The sequence below is a fragment of the Eurosta solidaginis genome, chromosome 2 (genome assembly GCF_040869045.1).
Source record: "Eurosta solidaginis isolate ZX-2024a chromosome 2, ASM4086904v1, whole genome shotgun sequence".
Lineage (NCBI taxonomy): Eukaryota > Metazoa > Arthropoda > Insecta > Diptera > Tephritidae > Eurosta > Eurosta solidaginis.
Window position 1 is genome coordinate 271138274 of NC_090320.1, and position 24015 is coordinate 271162288.

Consider the following 24015-nt stretch of genomic DNA (forward strand, 5'->3'; position numbering starts at 1 on the left):
TCGGTTAGGTTAGAGTAAAAGTTTTTGTGATATTCATATATAGTTATTTAATTTATAGTAAAATTGTATTCTTAAGGCCCTCTTGCAGACGGCAAGTTGTCTTTTTAGCTCAGAATTTCTTTAAAAATGTCAAAATTGTATGATGGGCTTAATCATTTGAAACTATCTCAGAGTTAAAAATATAACTTGCCGTTCTGCAAACGAGCCTAACTGTGTTAAAAAACGTAAAAGCTAGCAATAATTTTTTTTTAATTTAACTCACGAATTTCAGGCAGTATGTGTCCGTTAACGTAGCGCGGTGGTGCTGGTGCAAATTCATCCGGTGAACCCATTAGTGATAAATAATCGGTTGCATTTCGATTAATGTTATCGTTGTTGGCGCGCAAATAAGTGTCATTCAAATCAACATAGTGCTTAAGGTAAAAAGAATTTAAATATTATTATAGTTATATAGCAGTATATTTATAGATGGCAAAATATTAATATCAAAGTTAAAATTACTCGCCAGAAATACTATGGTACTGTCAAAGGACAACAACATAATTTAAAAATTGGGAGTTAAGAAGTTTATTGTCTTTCAAAATTGAGAAGCCACTCGAAAAAGGTAAGGGAAAATAATTATGTAATAGAAAAGTTTAGTTACTGAATGTATTAAGTTAAGGAAGAAGCAAGATGCAGTCTTAGCAAGCGAACGTCATCTCACACTGCAGGCCTGCTTTCCTTTTCCTTCCATACACATACAACCGCCATTGCATATAAAGTACAAAACCGTACAAATTTCTCAAATAGTTTTAGGATGCTTACTAACCAAAGATTCCAGACCCAAGTGACGGGACAAGTAGTATCAAATATTAATTAAACAATTTTTCTAAAATGGCATAGCTCGTCGGTAGTGGCTTGACAAGCCCTTCGAGTTTATCTGCCCTGAAAAGCTTCTTAGTAAAAGTCATATGATGTAGTAGATGCCATTCGGAATCGGTATATAAACTTGTAGCTCCAGGTCTACGCGTGTCTAGTATGGTCACTGGACGAGCGTCTGAGCGTCCAAACAGGCAACTGCTTAGCCCGGCCTCATTCTAAGGGGAACTCTCATCATCATGTGAAACCAACGCCTCTAGCACCTCTGTTGACATATCCAATTTTCTCACACTTCCGTTAGAGGATTCTGGCGACAACTCGTCAGTGGTTGTTGTTGTAGCAGTGCTTCGCCCCATGCAATAGGTGTGACCGATCACAAATTGTCATCAATATCCTCTAACGGGAGTCCAAGGAAACTTGCTGTTTCAATAGTGGTGGACCATAATGAGAGGGGTGTTAGATGCGTTGGTTCCACATTACAATTGAATAGATGGTTGTCATCATGTGGGGACACATTGCAAGCAGGACATACATTTTATATGTCGGGGTTGATTCTGGATAGGTAAGAGTTTAACCTGTTCCTCTTCTGTAAGTTTAGGGTATTGTTCTTTGAGTACAGGATTCACCGGGCAATTCGTGACATAGAGGTCCGACGCCTGTTTGTGGAGTTCACTGAGGACCTGCTTGTGTTTTTTTGGCTGCATACGGCTATGTTCTCAGGTGCCGTATTTCCTCATAATGCTTACGGAGATGACTCATTAAGCCCCTGAGCGGTGTTGGCTCATCAATCAGATGTCTGTTGCGATGCCCAGGTTTCTGGGTATTCAACAGGAACTGTTTGGTTAGCATTTCATTTCTCTCCCTGATGGAGAGTATTCTCGCTCATTATGTAGATGGTGTTCTGGGGACATAAGAAGACAACCTGTGGCGGTTCTGAGCGCAGTATTTTGGCAGGCCTGTAGCTTTTTCCAGTGAGTAGTCTTTAGGCTTGCCGACCATATCGGAGACGCGTATACGCTATAGCATGCAATCGGCTGGCCAATTGCTTTGTAGGTGGTAATGGGCGTTTTTTTATCTTTTCCCCCAATTACTGCCAGCAAGAGATTTGAGGATTTTATTACGGCTCTGGATTTTCGGTACAATTGCGGCTGCATGCTCACCAAAATATAGATCCTGATCGAAAGTCGCACCCAATATTTTGGGGTGTAAGACAGTCGGTAGCGTAGTGCCATTGACGTGAATGTTCAAAATGGTCGACATTTGGGACGTCCATGTTGTAAATAAGATCGCCGATGATTTGGTCGGCAATAATGTCAGGTTTCGCGAGGTAAAAAAACTGGAGAGATCAGGGAGGTAGCCGTTTATTTTGTTGCAAAGCTCATCGATCTGTGGGTCTGGACCTGTGGCTATTATTGTGCAGTCATCGTTGTAGGAAACGATAGTAACTCCTTCTGGTGGCAAAGGTAGCTTTGATATGTAGAAGTTAAACAAAAGTGAGGATAGTACACCACCCTGTGGCACCCCTTGTTTAATTCTTCTTGCTTTTGATGTTGCGTTTCTAAATTGCACCGAAGCCTGCCGGCCACCCAGATAATTTGCGGTCCACCTTTTAAGACATGGGGGAAGGGTACACCCTTCCAGGTCTTGCAATAACGTGCCATGATTGACCTTATCAAAAGCTTTTGATAGGTCTAGCGCAACGAGTACTGTTCTATGGTGGGGTTTTTGATTTAAACCGCAATTTATCTGGGTGCTAATGGCGTTTAGCGCGGAGGTTGCGCTATGACCCGTGAGTGGTCACACCTATTGTGTGGGATGAAGCACTGCTCACAAAACATTGGCAACAAAGAAGATAATAACAGGAACGACACACTTAATATCAAAGGACAAATTTACTTCTAGAGGCAAATTTGACTTTCTTTGGGTTCTAAATTTATAATAAAATCTCAGGATGCATGTAGGTACTTACGTTTGTCACATCATCGCCTAGTATACGTGCAAAATATTTCTCTAGCACATTGAACAATGGACGACTCTCTGGATTTGTACTCCAACACTCCAACATAATATCGTACAATTCATCATTGGCATATGGTGGCTTTTCCATGCGATAACCATCTTTCAGCTTCAAATATAAACTTTGATTTGGATCCATACCGGGGTAGGGTACTTTCGCCAGCGAAAAGAATTCCCATAACACAATACCAAATGACCAAACATCCGTATATGTACTAAATACGTGATCACTAAGCGATTCCAAAGCCAACCATTTAATGGGTAATGGAGCTTCACCTTGTTTCTTATAGTTTTCACTTTTATACATTGAACGCGCCAAACCAAAGTCGCAGATTTTAACGATATTATTTTCGCAAAGTAGAATATTACGTGCAGCCAAATCACCATGCAAAACTTTACGTGATGATAAATAATCCATACCACGTGCCACTTGGAAAGCCCAACTAACCAAATCGGTTGTGGTGACAGTCATGGCTTCTGTACTATCAGGTTTGTAGTTTGAACGCCAGGCAGGTTGTACAGAGTTATTCGATAAAATGTTATCGTCGTCTGAATAGAGAGAAAAAGTGGGTTAAAATTTAAAAGTATTTGTACATATTTCTTTGGTTCGGTTTTTCTGTGCGGGTTTAACTCCAGTGAGTTAAAGTTGGCTAGAGTTTAACTTTGCCACTTCGGCCTCTTAAGCTGGGATGTGCAACAAAAAAAAAAAAAAAATAAAGTGGCAAGGTTAAACTCTAGTCAACTTTAACTTAGTTGTTTAGTAAAATACCTAACATTGTGAATGACACTAAGTGTGATATCTTATCTGTCAACTGCCTGACAGGATGTTCAATATGGCTCCTTTTTATCGTTTTGACAGGGTGTTCAATATAGCGGCTACTATCTTCAGCGGGTGATAGAAAGAGATACAGAATGAGAGAGCGATAGTCAATTACAAATCGGGTGATCCAATCACTTTGGAATTTTGACGTCTATGCAGAAGATATCACACTTAGTTTCATTCACAATGATACCTAATCCTAAAGTCGGCTGCAGATAGAGCTGTACGTGTTACTTCGGCAATAAAGTTAAGCATACGAATCGTAAAAGCCATCATAATGAATGCTTTGGCGCAAACACGTTACGAAAATTTAGGCCACTTCTAACTTTTGTTAACTTTGACATCTGCCGTATTTTATTTTTCCTTTATTTGCAGCATTTTTCAAACTTTAGAATAAAATAAACAGCAACAGATCTACGTAAAAACACAGCTAATCTTGTTGAACTTTGTTGTTGATATTGTGGCGAATGTTGACATCACTAGGCTGTTAGTAAATAATCACGCAACAACAAAAACATTAAAGCGAGTCACACATGTGTACATGAACACATCAATCATCATTTACACACATATATAGAAGGCAACGAAGAGATATTTCACGCACACACTTGTGATTATCAGTCGAAGTAGTTGCTCACATGATTTAAACACGCTGTTGTGAAGTACAGAAGAATAATTGTACTACTCCCAAGGTAGGCTAAATAAAGACCATATTGCAAAACTGAATATTGGAGTGATTTATTCAACAGTTTCGCGATTCGAACGTTAGAAGAAGGTTTGGAGTAAGCGGAATTTCCCACATTTCCTTACAATATTGTATTATTATATATTATAGCTGAGAAATTTATAGCTGACAACTAACTAGTAAATTCGGGAAATAGAAGCGCCCAGCAATATTTCGGCGAGGAAACCGGACAGTATAAAAGCGGCAACAGTTGAGGCACGACAAGTCAGTTTGATTTAAGCACGCTATCTGTCGAGCAATAGAAGTGTTATTTTTAAAGTAGTCTAATAAAGACCATTTTGCATTATCGAATATTGGAGTTATTTATTCAACAGTTTTTTAGTGATTCGAACGTTAGCAGAAGGTTGCAAATAAGAGGAATTCCAATAAATTCGTTACAATGTTAAAAATAAAATAAATGTAAGGCGCGATAACCTCCGAAGAGATCTAAGGCCGAGCTCCTCTTCCAATTTGCGACGTGCTCCTCTTTATATTTTTGTTTCTCATAAAAATTTGAATAATGGTTATGTTAAAATTTGAATATCAAAGTTCAACAAGATGATTATGTCTTTGTTTGAAGAGACATTTTTCCATTTAAAAAAAAGAAAGTACTTCTTTGAAGAAGGTAAAAAATTAAGAGGGAGCATTATAGGATGGCAGATGTAGAACGCTTCTGGGAGGAATTCGCCATACGTTTTGCCCCTGCTTCGTTTTCACCATCTGGATTAAAAAAGTCATAAGCCTGGGCATTCGCGCATTGTTAGTGATGTAAATTGCATGGCGCCAGCGCCGATGACGGTGCCAGCTCAATGGTAGCTCATTGACGCAATGACTCCCAGCGAATTTTTGACGCTACTCAGAAGGGAGTGTGTAGTACATTTTACTTGCTCTATTGAGTGACACAATTTTTGTGTCAGGCACGAGTTTGGTGTTATTGGCGCTACGGGCATTGATGACACTGAGCTGATGACGGTAGCGCTGGTAACTTAGCTTTTGAATCAGAGAAAGCATTGATGCCCCTTTTAAATTATTATGGCTTTGGCTATTGTTGGTTGTGACTTTGAACCAAATAAATGCTGCGCACATAACAACCGGAGTTATTTTTGAGTTTTCTAATAACAAACGATTCATATATATAATTTGATACAATTATTGCATAGAAAATACCTTAATCTACTTATCATCTCCATACTCACCTTCAGGTATTGTCGTCATTACTGTTTGCTCCGTTGCACAACTATCAACATGTCCCTCATATAGATCGGATTGCCTCACATATCCTGCTGAATTGGGACGTCCTGCACGTGTGCCGGAGCGCGGATCATTGTCCGAATCTCTGCGATTATTCGCCGAATAATTATTATTCATTTTATTTATATTGTTCATATGATTAACATATTGATGATTTAAAAATGCCAAATTGACATATTTAAGTCCATCACTGTTTGCAAAAACAAGCAAATTCAAGCCAAGCCATCCAAGTGTACAATTATTATTCCCAGTGTTTATTTAGGACACAAGCATCAAACATTTCATTTGATGGTAGTAGTAGTAGTAAGGTGATAAACGTGTTCCAACACCATAACATTTTCGGTTAATTACATACATATATAAACGATCATTTAGTTAGAAAATAGTGCAAACATTCACCATACAAATTGTATTATATACAGAAACAGTAAGAGGGAGAGAAAAGCAGTAAGCGAAAGAGAGAGATAGAGAAGAGAAAGAGACATATAGTGAAAAGGAGAAACAAAGAGAAAGAGAGAGAGCAAAAGGGGGGGGGGTGGAGGTCAGAGAGGAAAAAGGAGGAAGAGAGCAAAGGGGTGGGAAAGGAAGAGGAAAAGAGAGAGCGAGCGGGAGAGAAAGGTAGATTGACAGACGAGGGGAAAGGAGTGGCAAGGGGAGGGATAGGGTGAGAGATGCATATGTAAAAGGGAATGAAAAATCAGCACGTAGAAACTTAGAAGAGGGGCTTGGCCTTATTATTATTACTGGGTGATATTGACCGACAAAAGATCGGTGAAGTTTCCGAAAAAAATTTATTTTTTTAAAACTATTTACTCGCGATCCTTTAATAATTTTACATGTGCCTTGCTTCGACACTCATGCCGATATTTTTGCAGGAACTGAAATCGGTGCAAGTCCATTACAGTACAGACACCCATGGCAGAACCACACAAGGTGGCAGCACAGTGACATACCTCCAGACACAAATAAAATTTTCATCTACTTTGTTTTTGTAAATCGATGGACTAATGTCAAAATCGTACTGCGCCGGAAGTTGAAGTGCCCAATCATATTAAACAAGTACCAATCAGCTGATTTTCTTTTAAATTGGAACCACGCTCTCTAAAGAAGACGCGGAAACGTCGAAACCTGTGCGAGGCCAAATTAAAATTTTAGCTAATATGTTACCGGTCGTAACGCTCCCACATTTGGACATTAATAAAGTTTTAATCAAAGGCTACATACATATATTTGCATAACCATTATTAGTACCATAATCAGCCCTATTCTGCACTTCGAACTGAACTGAAATTTTCTCAGTTTGGTAACTTTACTATCCTGCGTTCCGTTTTCATTCAGTCCAACTTCAAAAGTCTCGATTTGACGTATCCTACACTTCGAGCGGAGTTACGTTTTTCTCAGTTGTAATTAGTTGACGGAGATTGTTTTGATTTTTATTTTCATAGGCTTTAAAGCGCAATTTTTTAAAAAATATGTAAATATAATATACATTAATTATTATAAAAATTATTTTAAAACAAACTTTTTTTTTTGTCATTGAGCTGACGGGTTTAGAAACGTCCACAAATGGGATAAGTTGTTCGAGAGATTTTGGTAGTGAGACCCAGCTAAGCGCACCTATCACCGAAATGGGCATTTCTGCTTCTTCGATTGATGCTGATGTACCATCTCGCCACTCTCACGTCTATATTGTGGGACGCATTGCCCCCCTCTTCAATTAAAACTACAACGGCTAATGTTTCCATAACTTATTTATGTTAAATAAATGTTAAATAACGAAATATTCACTAATTTAAAAAGTTTTTCACAAATATTTCTTAATTTTGTTGTGTTCTAATTTCATCAATTTCTCATAAACAGCTGATTTAGAAAATTCGTTCATTTTTCCTCTTCTTCTTTCAATTCAAGCGGAACTCAGGATACCTACTTTCAGTTCAAGCGGAGCAGAGAACTGAAACGGACTTGTAATGCAGAGTAGGGGTGAACAGCTGTATTTTTTTTACATCTATATACGTTTACGCTTAAACTTTATATGGACTGCTAAGCTTAAAGGTTATCTACTCTTCTGAAATTGCTGCGCATAAAATTAGTACTCCTAAACTTCAATACGCATTATACTCAGATGCAACTGAAATATTTGTCTAAGTTTCACCTCTACACTAATTCTATGTATTACCTCTACAAATGGTGTATGTCCACTATTCACCGCAACGGATTCAGCTATGTTATACACAGCCATACAACAAAGGTTTGTGTCTCCGCTTTTCGGTACAACATGTTCTGTAGCAATTTGCCGCTATATGGGTCCCCTAAGAATTATCTAAGTGAGGATAAGCGTTTTTTTTACGCGCAAACGTAGACGTATATGCGTGTAAAATAAAACCCGGCTAATATGAGGTTAGTAAATATGCACAAACAAATGCTGTGAAAATCATTAGTGACATGCTAGACTTTTAAAACAGATTAATTAATGTCCCATAAGAACTTTCCCGAAGTTTGTTTCAATAAAGTGTTAATTGATATTGAGCAACCTGCTTTTAATTAGTTAGTAAAATACTTAGTAAATCAACATACCGATTCAATTCGAAATTGTCCGAGAAACGTTGCTTTATGATAGATGGATCAATTTTATCAGTTTCAGGATTTATTTGGTTTATGAAATGTCTGCGATTGCGCAGTAAAAAGTTCTGCACATTGCCATAACGACAATATTCGACAATGACCATTAGTTCGCCTAAAAATCGATTAATAAATAATTATTTGCTTTTAAGTTGTATAAGAGATAATTATGTACATCAAGTATGAATAGGTTTTTTCGAAAATGTACGTAAACGTATACGCGTGTGAAAAAAAAACGCGGCTATTATTTCTAATTGCTGTTTTTATGTACGTGTCCCTTTTTCGCTCTTATTTGGAATCCAAATATATAAATAAAGTTTTGGTTGTAAAGATGGAGATTCGGGCTATTAGCGAGCTTTGGGCAATTTTGGTCGTACTGCTTTTGTTTAGCTATATTTTATTAAAATAATTTGTTAAAAATAAACGATTTGTTAAAAATAAACAAAGAAAGTTATTTGTACTATGGCATTATTGTGAATATTTGCACTGCATTACCGACAGTTGCTACCATATGCCAGCTGTAAGTTTTAATTGATTGATAGAACAGCTGATTTCTGTTGATATTTGATAAGATACCTTTATATTGGTTGCGCAAGATGCGCACGGGTTCGTCTCGTTTACAAATATTTACTGCCTTGAAGGAGAGGAAATGTAGTGGAGAGTAAATGGGCACAATGGACAGTATTCGAGTTATAACTAGATTAATTAAATTTTTAAAATAAACTGAAAGAAATAAAAGAAAAAAATCATAAAGTAAGATCCCGAATACATTAGACTATTGCGTCGTTTTGGCGCTGGTGTCACTTTGAAATAATGTACGCTGGAAGTTTGCTTGCCACAATGAACACAGAAAACTCAAATTTTGCTTTGTTTTCAATCTTTTTGGGATAATGGAACATGGGATAATCAGCGCATTGAAAACGTAAGTTTTTGAACTGTTTGCTGTTCCTTCGGCGTTCTAGTTTTGTTGCCTGTGGCAATAGCAATAAGGACATGAGTTCAATGTCAGCTGTTGACGCAACGTAAACGCCAAAAATAAAAAAAATAATAGCTAGTGAATAAAAAAAGTTGTAATCTCAGAAGATTTTTCAATAAAACTGAATTAGCGGAACGTTGGTAGTTTTTCGAAAAACCTATTCATCATTGTGGATAAGACAAGTGTGATAACTTCTGCATAGACGTCAGAGTTACAAATAGAACCGATCACCTGATTTTAAATTTAGTGATGGTCTCATTCTGTATCTCTTTCTATCACCCGCTGAAGATAGCCGGCACACAAATCACACGCACAAGATTGCGCATTGGTGTAGCCGGCTCTATGCGCCGCCATATTTAACATCCTGTCAAAATGCTAAAAAGTAGCCATCTTGAACATACTGAGAAGATATCACATTTGTTTATCGACAATGCTATTTATAGTAACTATTACGTATACAGTGACCGAACCTCGATTTTTTACGGAACTTCGAATTCGACCAAAAAATGTCGATTCAATTTCTACCCATAAAAATAAATAATAGCTTAAAAAACTAAATAAAAACATGCTTTTATAGCTAACCGAATTAAGTAATATAAACAATTAAAACATTTTATCGGAAATCCCATATCCATTGTGAATTCATACAAGTGGCGAACATGATGGAATTATAGAAGGTGGCGCATTGCGCATGTAAACATTATTTTATGAGCAATTTTTACGTCATTTTCCTTTAGCACTTGTTTTTTTCTCTCTTTATTTCATTCGCTGAAGCAGTCAAGTGTGACGTAAATGCGCAGAACGAAGCAATTTTGAACTCGTGAATGCCCAATCTTCTGTGTGTGATTTGTGAGTGGCGAATGTTTGATAGTAAACAGCCTCGATCACACATTGTGAATTCATACAAGTCGCGAATGTTTAATAAAAACGTTCACAATAGTAAACAGCCTCGATCACCTGTTTAACCGCTGCACAGAGTTTCGTGTAGAACAAGCTAGCTGGACAAAAACAAAGTTCTTATTCCAAAAAAGTGTAATGAGAAATGAAAGAAAATAAACAAAATAACGGGATTTTTTGTTTTGTTTGATATTTTTGCTCACATATATTGAGTAACTGAAGTAAGAAGGCAGGAGTGGCCGTAAAATGCATTGATTAATTTGCAAAATTCTTGTTGAATATTAAGCTTCATATTTCTTTTAAGTGAACACTTTTATATAATTTTTTTTGATGGATTCTAAGCTAGAAGGTAAGTAAAATTTTTAATAGTAATTCTTTCGCAATTGGAGTATTTTCAATATATTTAACATTCCGTTATTAAGAAGAAAAGGTATTTTTTCTCTATATTTTTAAATTTATGGACAAAAAAGTGACATACATCCGCGGACATCCGGGCTAAATTTTACATATGTTATAGTCGCAAGTATTCTCTAATAGTCGAAAGAAAAAACCATTGCGAATTGTTTGCACATCTATTTTTAATTTTTTTTTGTAGATTTTGTTATCTCTACATATAAAATAGGATGTATGTACGTACCAGCTCCGACGAGATATTTGAACCTTTAAAGCTGATCTACAAGAGGCAAAACCAATTCCCAGGTACAGGGAACAAACACGGAGCCATAAAACACACAAAAATAAACGCGCAAGGTCAACAAAAGCAAAAAGGCAAAGATCACTGACTTCAACCTGCCACAACCTACCGCAGCAGTCACCAAGGCATAAAAACAGGTACATACAAAGCGATCCTAATGCAGGTATAACCACACAGGAACGCTACACAAAACAACCCCATTTGGTAGCATCTACGCCAATACCTGAATGTAATATAAATACTGCACAACTGATAACAAATCAGAACGATCAACGACACTTAAGATGGCAGCATAACAATCATCAACTATTCACCCTGTCGGAAAATCAACAACACAAAGCAGTTTAGTTATAACCGTACCAAGAACGGAGTTTTTTGACATTTGGGTTCAACATTCGAAGGAAACCAGATATAAAAAATTATTGAGTTTTGTTGTACTTAAGTACGATTTAAGCGAAGCAGCTGAGTATTCGATAAAGAGTTTAAGCTTACAAATATCGGCATATTCGTCGAAGCTGGATCAAAAGTGGAACACTTCTGGAAGACATAAGGAGCGCTTTTTGAATAAAAACTCGGAGTGGCTTTCGGGTCCAGACTTCACATTTACAATAACGGTGGATTCAAAGTTGCCATCAGACCAACCAACCACTTCTGCAGGTAACCCCGGCCCAGGAAAACGAAAGAAGGACTTTGTTAGCTGCAGTTAAAAAACCAAACGGCGTCGAGTGGATGACCTCTTCCAATCTAGAAGTCTTGGTGAGTTACTTTATACGGCAGAAGTATCAGCGCGTATATCCGGCAACAGAAATGTTGCTAACATTATAAAAAAATCACAGGAAACCACTCAAATATCCGGCAAAAAGATGACATGTGAGCCAGATGCAAGATGCTTGAGCAATGTAGAAGCTTTAGCATGCTACGTAGATAGCAAGTCGACGACTAATGGGTACAAAATGACTCGGAAGTGGAGCACCAAGGCAGGCCATAAGGTTTATCCACTATTTTATAGTCTAAGAAAAGTTAAGGCAGAATGCTACCCAATTCATATGGGTGAAACACATGCGGAAATTAAAGTCAAGTCCGTATTAGATAAAACTGTTGAGTGTTTAGTTTTAGCAAATCAAGGAGTTTTTGTTAGTTTATTACCTACAAACTTGACGTATACTTTGATCAACAAGTGGGGTTGCGATGGAAGCTCTGGCCATAGCACATATAATCAAAAGTTTACATGCAGTTCTGACACTGATGAGTTTTTGTTTATATTTTCTTTCGTTCCTCTTCAATTACAGGATGAAAAAGGTAACATTGTTTGGCAGAATCCTCGACCTTCTAACATGTATTGTCGTCCAGTTAAATTATTTTTCTAAAGAAACAAAAGATTTTATTGTTTTTGAAACGAACAAAGTTTTAGAGGAGATAAATGCGTTGCTGCCAACAAATTACATGCTCGAAGAATACGAAGTTTCCGTAAATTGCAATATGCTTCTTACAATGATTGACGGAAAGTTTGCAATGCTTTGACTGAAACTTCTTCCGCAAGTGTTATATTTGTGGTGCCACTCCAAAAGATATGAATAATGAGTTATGGGACTTTACGCCTAACCGAGATAATCTTGGTTTTGATTTGTCTACTCTCCATGCGTGGATAAGATGTTTTGAATGCTTGCTTCACATAAGTTATCGCCTCCAAGTAAAAAAATAGCAGCTTAGGAATGAGGCAGATAAAGAGAGTGTAAAGCTACGTTCCAACGAAATCCAGAATAAATTTAGAAGTGTACTTGGTTTGATAGTAGATAAACCAACCCAGGTTTCGGCAATACCAATGACGGCAACACTGCTCGTAGGTTTTTCGAAAATTTTAAAGCTAGTGCTGAGATTACGGGGTTGGATGTAACGCTCATCAAAATATTCGACACTCTCCTTCGCGCATTAGCATCTGGGTACAATATAAATATCCAAAGATTTGAAAAATTTGCTGTCGAGACTAAAAAAATATACATAGATCTCTACCCATGGTTTAATATGCCTGTTACAGTTCATAAAATCTTAGTGCATAGTACTGATATTATAAAATCAGCAATTTTACCTATTGGTCAACTTTCTGAGGAAGCACAGGAAGCCCGTAACAAAGATTTGAGACAATTCAGGGATGATAACACACAAAAGCAGTCGCGTGAAGCCACGAATAGAGATCTTATGAATATGTTGCTTATAACATGGGATCCTTTAGTTAACAGTTTTAGGGAGATACCTAAGAAAAAATTTAAAAGTCTGACCTCAGAAGTCTTAAATTTACTATCCCCCGATAATGTTGAGAAGTCAATAAATACCCCAGTTGTTTCAAGCTTTCACAGTAGTGTTGCTGATGCTCATGACTATTCCACAAGTGGATTATCGAATGAAAGTGATGATAGCGAATAATAACATAATTATAAAAGATAACCTACCCTATAACTTTTTGTTGGATCAGGTTTTACTTAATTTAAATCTATTGTCTTTTCTACTTTGTATGATACTTTACTTTTAAGTTTTTGTAATAAGTAATTTTCACATTGATTTAATCATTTACATTGTTATTATTATTATTGTAATTCACTTTTACATTCCTGACTGGTACTATAAAATAATTTTGTAAAAATTGTAGTGCCAGGATAAATACTCAAATAAATACAAAATATGTATGTACATATGTACAGTCACTCACATAAATAAGTAGACACCCGTTTTTGGACAATTCTTACAATTTTCGCTTTCGCAAATTTATTTTAAATAATTTCCCATAAGAAAATTTGTCACGATCTATAACAAAAACTAAATTATATTTAAAAAATGTTTGAAAAATTCGACGAATTTTCATAAAAAATTTTAATTTTTTTTCGGAATTTTTAGAATTTTTTAGAGTATTGACATTTGTAGTCCATTCAATTTAAATGCAATAAAGTAATATTCTTAAGTCCTTTAAATTTTTTTGGATCTATATCACTTATTCACATGAGCTACTCTATATGAAATAAGCAAATGTATGCATATGAAGTAAAATTTTGGAAAAAAATAAAAAAAAGAACATATGGCTGAAAAAAATTACGTAGTTGTAATAAATGACTGCATATGAAACGGAAAATCTCATAAAATAATTTTGTCCAGCTAGCTTGTTCTACACGAAACACTGTGCGCTGTTCGATTACGTAAATCATTAGCTGAATAGTCTTTTTCAAACATTTTCTGTAGACGATCGGTACATTGCATTATTTACATATTTTAAAATGTCGGCTTAACAGGCTGCTCACATTTAATCTATTAACTAGATTTTAGAAATGAATAATAATATGTAGTCTGATTTTCTGCAGACACATTTAAAAGAAACTCAAATGGGCAATTCATGGCACTTCACTTTTATAGCGAGCAAAAAACAAACCTTTCTTCCATTCTCTGTCCATTCGCGACTGCTGTTCTCTCTGTCAGCTATTATTTGACAGGTAGGTATGGCAATGGAGGAATAGAAAGATTCTTCACTTGTATGAATTCACAATGCCCATATCCATTAAAAATAAAAATGCGGTTTGAAGCTTTTTAAAATGACATATCATACGAACTTCCAATTATAAGCAATGATGCCAGATAAACTCTGTGAAATTACCCATAGAAGTTAAAAAAATTTCTTTAATTTCCCACATTTTAAATAAAAAAAAAAAAAATCGCATGAAATTTCCATAGGGTTTTAGGTATTTATTTCATTTCTTGGGCGTTGTTCATTTTTTCCGCCGAGTTGTTGATGAGCAGCGATTCTAAAGCTCAGCAACAGAAGTGAATTCATTATAAATAAATAGTTCAAAAATTTAAATGAGGTGTCTTCCTATCCTTACAAGGTATTTGATCATGAGACTGCGATATTTAATTTTTTTGTTATTTCCTTGATACCTATCTTTCTGTTAAGTAAATTACAAAAACAGATATCGCTCCTTTAGGAGCATAGGGCAAAAACGAGTTCTCTCCACCGAGTTCTGTTATGGCCTAGTCTCTTGACCCGTGCGCGGTTCCAGGGGGGGGGGGGAACTTTTTTTGTATTGACTGTAATGAAGTATATAATACAAATCTACATAGTAGTTTCTTATCACAAACCGGATTTTTACTAATTTTTAATCTTTCTTTGGGGAGTGTTTTCGATGTTGATGTCCTTTGCTTTATATATATCCGGTACGTTCCGGTAGCAAGCACCATCAAGGTACGTGCCCGATCATCTCGAGAACGATCTCGGCCATCCTGCCCACCCCACACCTAGTTCGATGAGGAACTTGAAGTCTTCAGAGCTTCGCCTGCTTTATATATGTATCATACGTTGAAATTTGTAACAGGATTCCCTTGGCGTAGCTTGGGGTGACAACTGGGTTGCGGAAGCTGTAAATTGCCCTTATCAACTGCACGCGGCCGCCGTGATGTGGTGGTAGCATGCTACGCCTACTACACCGAAAATCATGGGCTCCGGCCCTGAAAAATAGCATCAAAATATTAAAAAAAATGTTTTTTCAATCAGAATGAAATTCCAGAGCGGTGTCGCCCCGCAAATATTGGTATACATTGTTTTACAGAGTTTTGGCCTACATTTGATGCACTTTTTTTTTGTTGATTTGACTGTTGAGAGACTCAATTCGGAATCAATAATTTGTGTGAAGTTGATTCAACAGCTATTTGCGATGGAAAAACATTTATAAAAATATCGGTAGATTTTACCAGTTATTTTCTTTCAGTGTAAAATTAAAGCCAACATAAGCGAGCTGAAAACAAAAGGCGTGAACACTTTTGACCTATTTTTTTTCTTTCCGGACCCTTGCAAGAAGTTCGGTTTGACTTCGATCAAAATTCGGTTCGCTCTTTAAAAATCGGTGTTCGGTCGTTCTGTTTTTGTTTTTTTTGAAATCGTCTTTTTACATACGTTTAGCAATATTCTTTGTCACCGCTCCGAGCAAATTGACGACATTCAAATTTGGTCCTAAATGTACCATGATTTTCAATTCTGTGACCAATGCGCGCATTACCTCATTATCAGCAATACGTTTGACCATTTTAACAGCCACCACAGTTTCCTTTTCATCGGGTCGTATGCCTTCAGCGTGAGCTTTGAGTACTACACCAAATGCACCAGCGCCCAATTGTTTACCCAATTTAAGTTTTTCACGTGGGAATTCAAAAGCACGATCGTACGGTAACAAATCGGCTTGCTCATCTAATGTTAATGCTGGATTGATATGCTCTACTGCACCTTCTTCGAAATTAGCCAAGCCAGCTGCCTTGTAATCGCGCAAACGTTTACGTTCACGCATAACACGTACACACAAATAAATAACGAGCGCAATGAGAACGATAAAGAAGAATAAAATGCTAAGAATCCAGCCGGTGCGCATGCGTGGTATATCTGCAATATAGAAGAGGAAGATATTAAGCCTAATTTAAATTAAATTTTTATACTCAGCTGAGCAGAGCTTACAGAGTATATTAATTTTGTTCGCATAACGGTAATCCGTAACGGCATAAGCTAATCGAGATAGATATAGACTTCTATATATCAAAATGATCTGGGCGAAAACAGAAATTCATTTAGCCATGCCCGTCCGCCCGTCCCTCTGTCCGCTAACACGATAACTTGAGTAAATTTTGAGGTATCTTGATGAAATTTGGTATGTAGGTTCCTGGGCACTCGCTATTTAAAGTGAACGTAATCGGACTATAACCACGCCCACTTTTTGATATCGAAAAAACTGAAAAAGTGCGATAATCCATTACCAAAGACGGATAAAGCGATGAAACTTGGTACGTGGGTTGACCTTGTGACGCCGAATAGAAAATTAGTAAAATTTTGGACAATGGGCGTGGCACCGCCCACTTTTGAAAGAAGGTAATTTAACAGTTTTGCAAGCTGTAATTTGTCAGTCGTTGAGGATACCATGATGATATTTGGCAGGAACGTTACTCCTATTACTATATGTGTGCTAAATAAAAATTTGCAAAATCATATGACGAAAACGCCCACTTTTAAAAAAAAAAATTTTATAAGTGAAATTTTAACAAAAAATTGAATTCAGATAAATTATGTCCACATTCATCTGCTGATATGGTGCAACAAAATACAAAAATCAAAGAAAATTTCAAAATGGGCGTGGCTCCGCCCTTTTTCATTTAATTTGTCTAGAATACTTCTAATGCCATAAGTCGAACAAAAATTTAACTATCCTTATGAAATTTGGTAGGGGCATAGATTCTATGACGATAACTGTTTTCTGTGAAAATGGGCGAAATCGTTTGAAGCCACGCCCAGCTTTTATACACAGTCGACCGTCTGTCCTTTCGCTCCACCGTTAACACGATAACTTGAGCAAAAATCGATATATCTTTACTAAACTTAGTTCACCCACTTATCTGAACTCACTTTATCTTGGGATTAAAAATGGGCGAAATCCGACTATGACCACGCCCACTTTTTTGATATCGAAAATTACGAAAAATGAAAAAATTCCATAATTCTATACCAAATATGAAAAAAGGGATGAAACATGGTAATTGGATTGGTTTATTGACGGAAAATATAACTTTAGAAAAAACTTTGCATAGTGGGTGTGACACCTACCATATTAAGTAGAAGAAAATGAAAAAGATCTGCAGTGCGAAATCAAAAGCCATTGGAATCTTGACAGGATTACTTACTGTTCGTGGTTTTACATATAAAAAAAAATTTAGCGGTACCCGGCAGATGATGTTCTTGGTCACCCTGGTCCACATTTTGGTCGATATCTGGAAAACGCCTTCACATATACAACTAAGGGCCGCTCCCTTTTAAAACCCTCATTAATAGATACCTTTAATTTGATACCCATATCGTACAAACGAATTCTAGACTCAACCCTGGTCAACCTTTAAGGCGATACCTCGAAAAGGCGTCCACCTATAGAACTAAGGATCACTCCCTTTAAATATGTAATCATTAACACCTTTCATTTGATACCCATATCGTACAACACACATTCCAGAGTCAACCCTGGTCCACCTTTATAGCTATATCCCGAAATGGCGTCCACCTATAGAACTATGGCCCACTCCCTTTTAAAATACTCTTTAATTTTGTTTCCAAAGCTCTCAGATGAGTATATAATGTTCGGTTAAACTCGAAGTTAGCCTTCCTAACTTTTTTATTATTTTTTTTATTTTTATTTTCTACTCACTTGTAATTTTAACAGCAGAGATGGCTTCAACTGAACCCAAACGATTAACGGCCACACATTTATATACACCTTCATGTTCAGGTTTTATATATTGTATGATCAATTTGCTGCCATCCTCTAAAATAGCCACAGTGCTGCTGTTACTTAGCTCCGCTTCATCTTTGTACCAATGCACGGCGGCTGCTGGTATGGCTTCGGGTTTGCATTCCAATTCTAGAGCATCGCCAAGTTTTCTTTCCAATTTTTGATTTTCATTCAAACTGGTTTGTAGCATTCTGGGTTTCATCGGTTCTGAAAAGAGAAGATTTAAAAATATGTAAAGCGTGTTTCGCTAGCAAGTAAACGAACTATGATCTCAACGACGACCTTATACCTATATAGTCTAGCTATTTACGTGCCAAACTAGGTTAGATAACATAATGAGTAAAAACTGGCTCGTGGTCATATGTATTAAAAACGCAAAGGTTTTTGTTTTTTCCCGATATATTTCAACCTCCTTCGGAAATTGTCTTCAGGGGATATATGAGTTCAAATATAATTTTTATCCGCAACCGCTTAGTTAGCCGTGCAATTTTGAACTGACTAAGTGGTTGCGGATAAAAATCACATTTGAACTCATATATCCCCTGAAGACGATCTCCGAAGGAGGTTGAAATATATCGGGAAAAAACAAAAACCTTTGCGTTTTTTAATACACATGACCTCGAGCCAGTTTTTACCCATTATGTTCTATAAGAACTAATAGGTCGCTGAAGAAATATATAATATATTTAAACTAGGTTAGGTTAGCAGAGTATACTTGGACACGGTGATGTCCCTTTGTTCAACACTCACTCCTCTCACGCTAACTTGAAACTATAAAAGTCTTTCGAAGAGGCTATCACATCTGTCCAGCAACACTTCCTTCACTAAGAGTGAAAAAATATATCTCACAAAGGCACACACTAGAGAAACCATAAGTAACTGGGAAACAAAGCAGTTCAGACGACAATGGCTTGAATGGTCAGGGCAAAGGCAGGCCAAATTCTTTATACTCCCAGCAACGAAAGTATCCTCCAAACTCATTAACTAATGCAGCGAGCGCCTTGGAACTCCCACGACCCAGTAGTCTACGATATCACCTAAATAAGTTTAATCTGTCCGATACACAAATCTGTCACTTTTGTTGCTGGAGGATGAAATGGCGGTTCACATTCTCATCGAATGCGTCGCTCTGGCAAAGCAGAGACTCTCCCATCTAGGTGGCGTGACTCTTTAAAATCCTAGAGAGGTACTTAAATACATTAGAATCCTCCACATACTGTAATAGGCAGAAATGCCATGCACAATAGATCTAAGTTAAGATCGCAGTGCATCGATGCGTAATAAAAATAATTACAATCTGTCTGGGTAAAATTCGTGGAGCGAAGCATAAAGAGACACATTTTAATCCTTGCTACTGTCGCGTCTGTATGGTAGCCGAGAGGAGAAAATTGCATAAGTTCTATAAAAGCGTGCAGTTACTGGTGCAGGTTGAAGACATTGATATTATCGGCCTAAACGCCCGGGCCGTAAGTTCTGCTTACTTCAACCTGGAAAAAGAAGTGGAACACACGGGTTTGATGGTGAACGAGGACAAAACGAAGTACCTGCCGTCATCCAACAAAGAGTCAGCGCATTCGCTCCTTGAAAACCACGCCACTGTTGGCAGCCATAATTTCGAAATAATAAAAAACTTCGTTTATTTGGGAACCAGCTTTAACACAAGCGAAGAATTACTCTTGCCAATAAATGCTATTGTGAAAAAAGCATTCTTATCGGAACCCGCCTACGGAAGCAGGGGAAGGGGGGGGGGGTACTCCGCTCGAAAAACCATGTTTAGGGCAATATGTCAAATACTGGGGCGCCATCTACTCCGCTAGTCAAGCATATCTTCGGGCTCTCAGATCAGTGACGATAACATCTATTCTGGTTGCTCAGTGTCAGAATCTAGCCAGTCGGCATATAGTTTGTTATTTGGTGCAGGTTGTCCACTTATAAAGGATTGCGTCTGTCTTTGTGAGGTTAACAAAGGGTGAAAGCAATTGCATACCTTAAGACTTTCCCAGAGCATGTGGCCATCGTAAAATTTTTATTCGCTGGATTATGTTTATGTCTGCATAAGCCGCATCATTTTCTTCAGTATTCACCGTCGCCAAGCCCTCACTAGGGTAGGCACCTTGTCGTTGGTGTGAGAGCTTAGCCGATCTCCATAGCGCCCGACTATGAGGCGGAGCTGTTTAGGACTGGCATCTACGCCGTTTCGCCTCATAGGAGGGCGGCGGGATGTCGGTGACCAAGAACTGCCAACCTCCCTAATCCAGGGTGTTATGCGGACCGTGCTAATTGGACGATTTGCAGCCAGGGGATAAATTCGGCTGTATTCGAACGGAGCCTTCCCGATACCGGGCCACCTCTGGAAGTATTGATGGCCTTACCACAGTAAGGGGCCCTGCTGTGGCTGATATTTCCCCGTATATAATACTGGGCCGCTGAGCCCGCCTTGTCGGGTAGGTGGTCGTACGACAAAGCTGAACGACTCATTACCAAATTGTAATAAGGAGGATGATAAGAGGAGGACTGAGTCGCAATCCAAGGGCGACGAATACGTTCTAAGCGATGCGTCGGACTCGGGGAGCGAGAGTAGAGAGATTCAATAAACTCCGTGTTGGAAAAGCACAAAAATGAAAACGGAGTAGAAGAGTGGAGAAGGCTACGGAGCAGAGGAAGTAAAAGAGCTCTCTCGCAGTACCGTGCAGCACTAAGAATTGTCCAACCCCTGGGAACAGTGGTCGACCCAGTGGAGATCGAGCGCTTGGAATGGGCCCATGAGGCGGTAGAAGTAGGTCGAAGGCAGTTCAAAAGGTTTGCTGCTAGAAACCCTCGGTTCTGCAACCTGTACGAGGAGGAAGAAGCGTTGAATGGCAGAATGAAGAGGCAACGTTCGGCGGAAGGCGACAAGCCTGCTTTCAAGAGGCAGAAAGGACCCAGTCACAGAGCCGCGAGGCAGGGCAGTCGCATAGACAAGACAAGTAGGCCCAAAGCTGTAAGACAGATGGACCCCAATAGCGAGGTTACAACTACCCCGAAAGCTGCGAGTCAGAGGGAAGTTCCAATTACGGAAGTAGGAGATAAGCCAAAGGGAGATAACGCTAAGACTCCGGCTTTCTCGGAGGTGCTAAAGGGAGTTAGAGCTAAGACTCCGGATTTCTAGGGGGTGCCAAAGGGAATTAACACTAAGACTCCGGCATTTCCCGAGAAGATGAGTGATGTGGCAAAGCAGTCACTGACTGTGGCGCTGGTTGATCGTAGCAGTCCTTTCGGACAGATGAATACTGAAAGGTGGAGATCTGTAGAAAGGGAACTTATTAGCTTATTCCTTAAGATGATGCGGGAACAACCAAGTAAGCCCCTTCCAACCTTTGATTCGGGGGGATGGTATAATGGTGTGAAGATGATAGCGTGCGACAGCATCGCGAGCTTGCGGTGGCTGGAGGAAGTGGTTCCAAACCTCTAAAGGCAAGGCACGAACGCGCGGTTTGAGGTGGTGGATAAAGCGCAAATACCCACGGTACCAAAAGTTAAGGTATGGATACCATGTGTTATGACGTCGGAGGATACACTGCGACTTCTGCAGAATCAGAATCCGAACATACCGACACAGAATTGGAAGGTACTTACTGTATCTCGGCCTACGGAGGAAGGTCAGTTCTACATCTTCCAAATAAACAAGCAGGCAGCTTGGAAAAATGTCCTTTGGTACAGGGAAAATCTATATGCGACTTAGGAAAAGAAGTCCCGAAGATAAAAATCCTAACACGCTGGAAGTGGGCGAAGTCGAAAAGAAGGACCTCAAAAGCCTAATGGAAAAAAGACAGGTGGAGGTAGCCGACGTCACCACGAAGGTGTTAGAAGAGGACCAAGAGCCAGATGGTGCTGCGAGTCGCACAGAGGAACAACCGGCACAACAGTTACAAGAAGCTGAAGGGGGATTCGAACACTCTAAACCAAAAGGGCAAGGGGAGGACGACGACGTCACGGCGAAGGTGCTGGAGGGAGATAAACAGCCCAATGGTGCTGCGAGTCCTACAGATAAACCTCCAACACAGTAAAGTGGCGTCGAGCGAACTCCTCCTAACCCTTGAGGAGAGTTCGTTTGACGTGGCGCTGATCTAGGAGCCGTGGCTCTCATCGGGAGGAAAGGTTTCTGGACTTAGCGCGCGCGGATTTGGCGTTTACTATGCGCAAACGAAAGGACGGGTGCGAGCTGTAGTAATGGTTAAGGAAACAGCTGCATTCTTATATGCTGCCTAATTACACTACTGAGGACCTCGTAGTGGTGGCCGTTGAGCAAAGCAATAAGCAGGCACTTATCCTGGCATCCTGCTACATGGCCCATGCTGCGGAGGTTCCACCGATGGAGTGCAAGAGGCTAGTAATGGACGAAGGGCGCAAAGGGCGGTTGGTCATAGGCGCGGATGCAACTGCGCACCACAATGCGTGGGGAGGAGCAGATACGAACGAGAGAGGCGAATCTCTATTTTGTAACATCCTGCCAACCAATTTGCAGATAGCCAACAGGGGAAATGTCCCTACATACATTGGTCCGAACGTGATATATCAAGGTATGATTGGATGGTTCTTGATAGACCATCCTTCTCCGACCATGTGTATATCAGCTTCAGCATCCCCCTAAAGAGGGTAGAGAAGGGAGGAACCTTTAGAAATGCTAGGCCAACAAACTGGACTAAATTCCAGAAACGAAACTGGGACAACCCAAAGAGGTTGCCAATGTGGAAGAACTGGAGGAGTCTAATGAATTCCTAACTAGGACGCTTATGACTGCGTATAACAAAGCTTGCCCTCTAAGAAGATTCAGAGGAAAGGAAAGCCGTTATGGTGGAGTAATGAGCTGAGTCTTCTAAGAAGACAGGTAAAAGAAATGTTTGAGCTAGCAAAGACCGCGGAAAGCGAAGCGTGTCGGGACGAGTACAGGAATCTACTGAGGATCTACAAGCGTGAAATCTCCAGGGCGAAGCGAATCTCATGGAAAAGTTTCTGTACGGTCATAGAGTGTTCCAGCGAAACAGCACGGTTGAGAAAAGTCCTAGCAAAGGGAAATATAGTCCAGGGACTAATAAAGAAAGAGAACAGGGAATGGTCACGTAATAGTGAGGAATCCCTTGAGGTGCTTCTCGATACACATTTCCCATCGGGAGATGGTTTAGAAGAGCCAGCAGACAGCATTCACACTTCGATCACGGAGCGGGTAGTGCCGGGCTTGGTGACCGATACCAAGATCGAGTGGGCAGTGAAGACGTTTTCTAAGTTTAAATTGCCGGGCCCAGACGGTTTATTCCCGGCCATGCTACAAGTTTCAAGTAGGTGCTTGGCTTAAAGTAGGTGGAATGGCTTAAAATAATATTCGATGGGTGCATAATACTGAATCATGCACCGCACTCTTGGAGAACTGCTCGTGTAGTTTCCTACCAACGGCGGGAAAGATCGGTCACCTGTATGCCAAAGATTATAGACCCATTAGCTTAACATCATTTCTGCTCTAAACCTTTGAGAGGCTGATAGATGTGTACATAAAGTCCAACGCTGCTCTCCACAACACAACATGCGTACACCAAAGGCAAGTCGGTAGACACCGCATTGCATAGGGTGGTATTAAGCGTAGGGAAAGACCTGGGGCTTTCAATAATGTCTCTAAATGGGCGATTATCGATGGTCTTAATTACATTAAAGTACATCCAGCCTTAACCATATGGATGGGCTGCATGTTAAATTGCAGGAAGATTACATCACAATGAGGATTATACGAGGCCACGAAATCAGTGGACAGGGGAACGGCACAGGGAGGGGTGCTATCGCCTCTACTATGGACTCTGGTGATCAACCAACTGCTCAGGCGATTTGATGAGGGAC

At 39.1% G+C, this 24015-nt stretch overlaps 1 protein-coding gene across 24 annotated transcripts in view; it reads right to left on the bottom strand.

Moving 5' to 3' along the window:
- The window catches only part of Pvr (PDGF- and VEGF-receptor related), a 372948-nt gene that overhangs the window by 29151 nt on the left and 319782 nt on the right, over nt 1-24015 (bottom strand). For 23 of the 24 annotated variants that reach the window (XM_067768038.1, XM_067768034.1, XM_067768040.1 and 20 more), the window contains 6 exons: nt 18067-18357; nt 15786-16265; nt 8244-8403; nt 5615-5859; nt 2828-3423; nt 263-413 (listed from right to left, as the gene is read on the bottom strand). In XM_067768038.1, coding sequence (XP_067624139.1) covers nt 263-413; nt 2828-3423; nt 5615-5859; nt 8244-8403; nt 15786-16265; nt 18067-18357 — 1923 coding nt within the window. The remainder of the gene's footprint in view (nt 1-262; nt 414-2827; nt 3424-5614; nt 5860-8243; nt 8404-15785; nt 16266-18066; nt 18358-24015) is intronic. The other variant, XM_067768051.1, reaches the window with a different exon arrangement.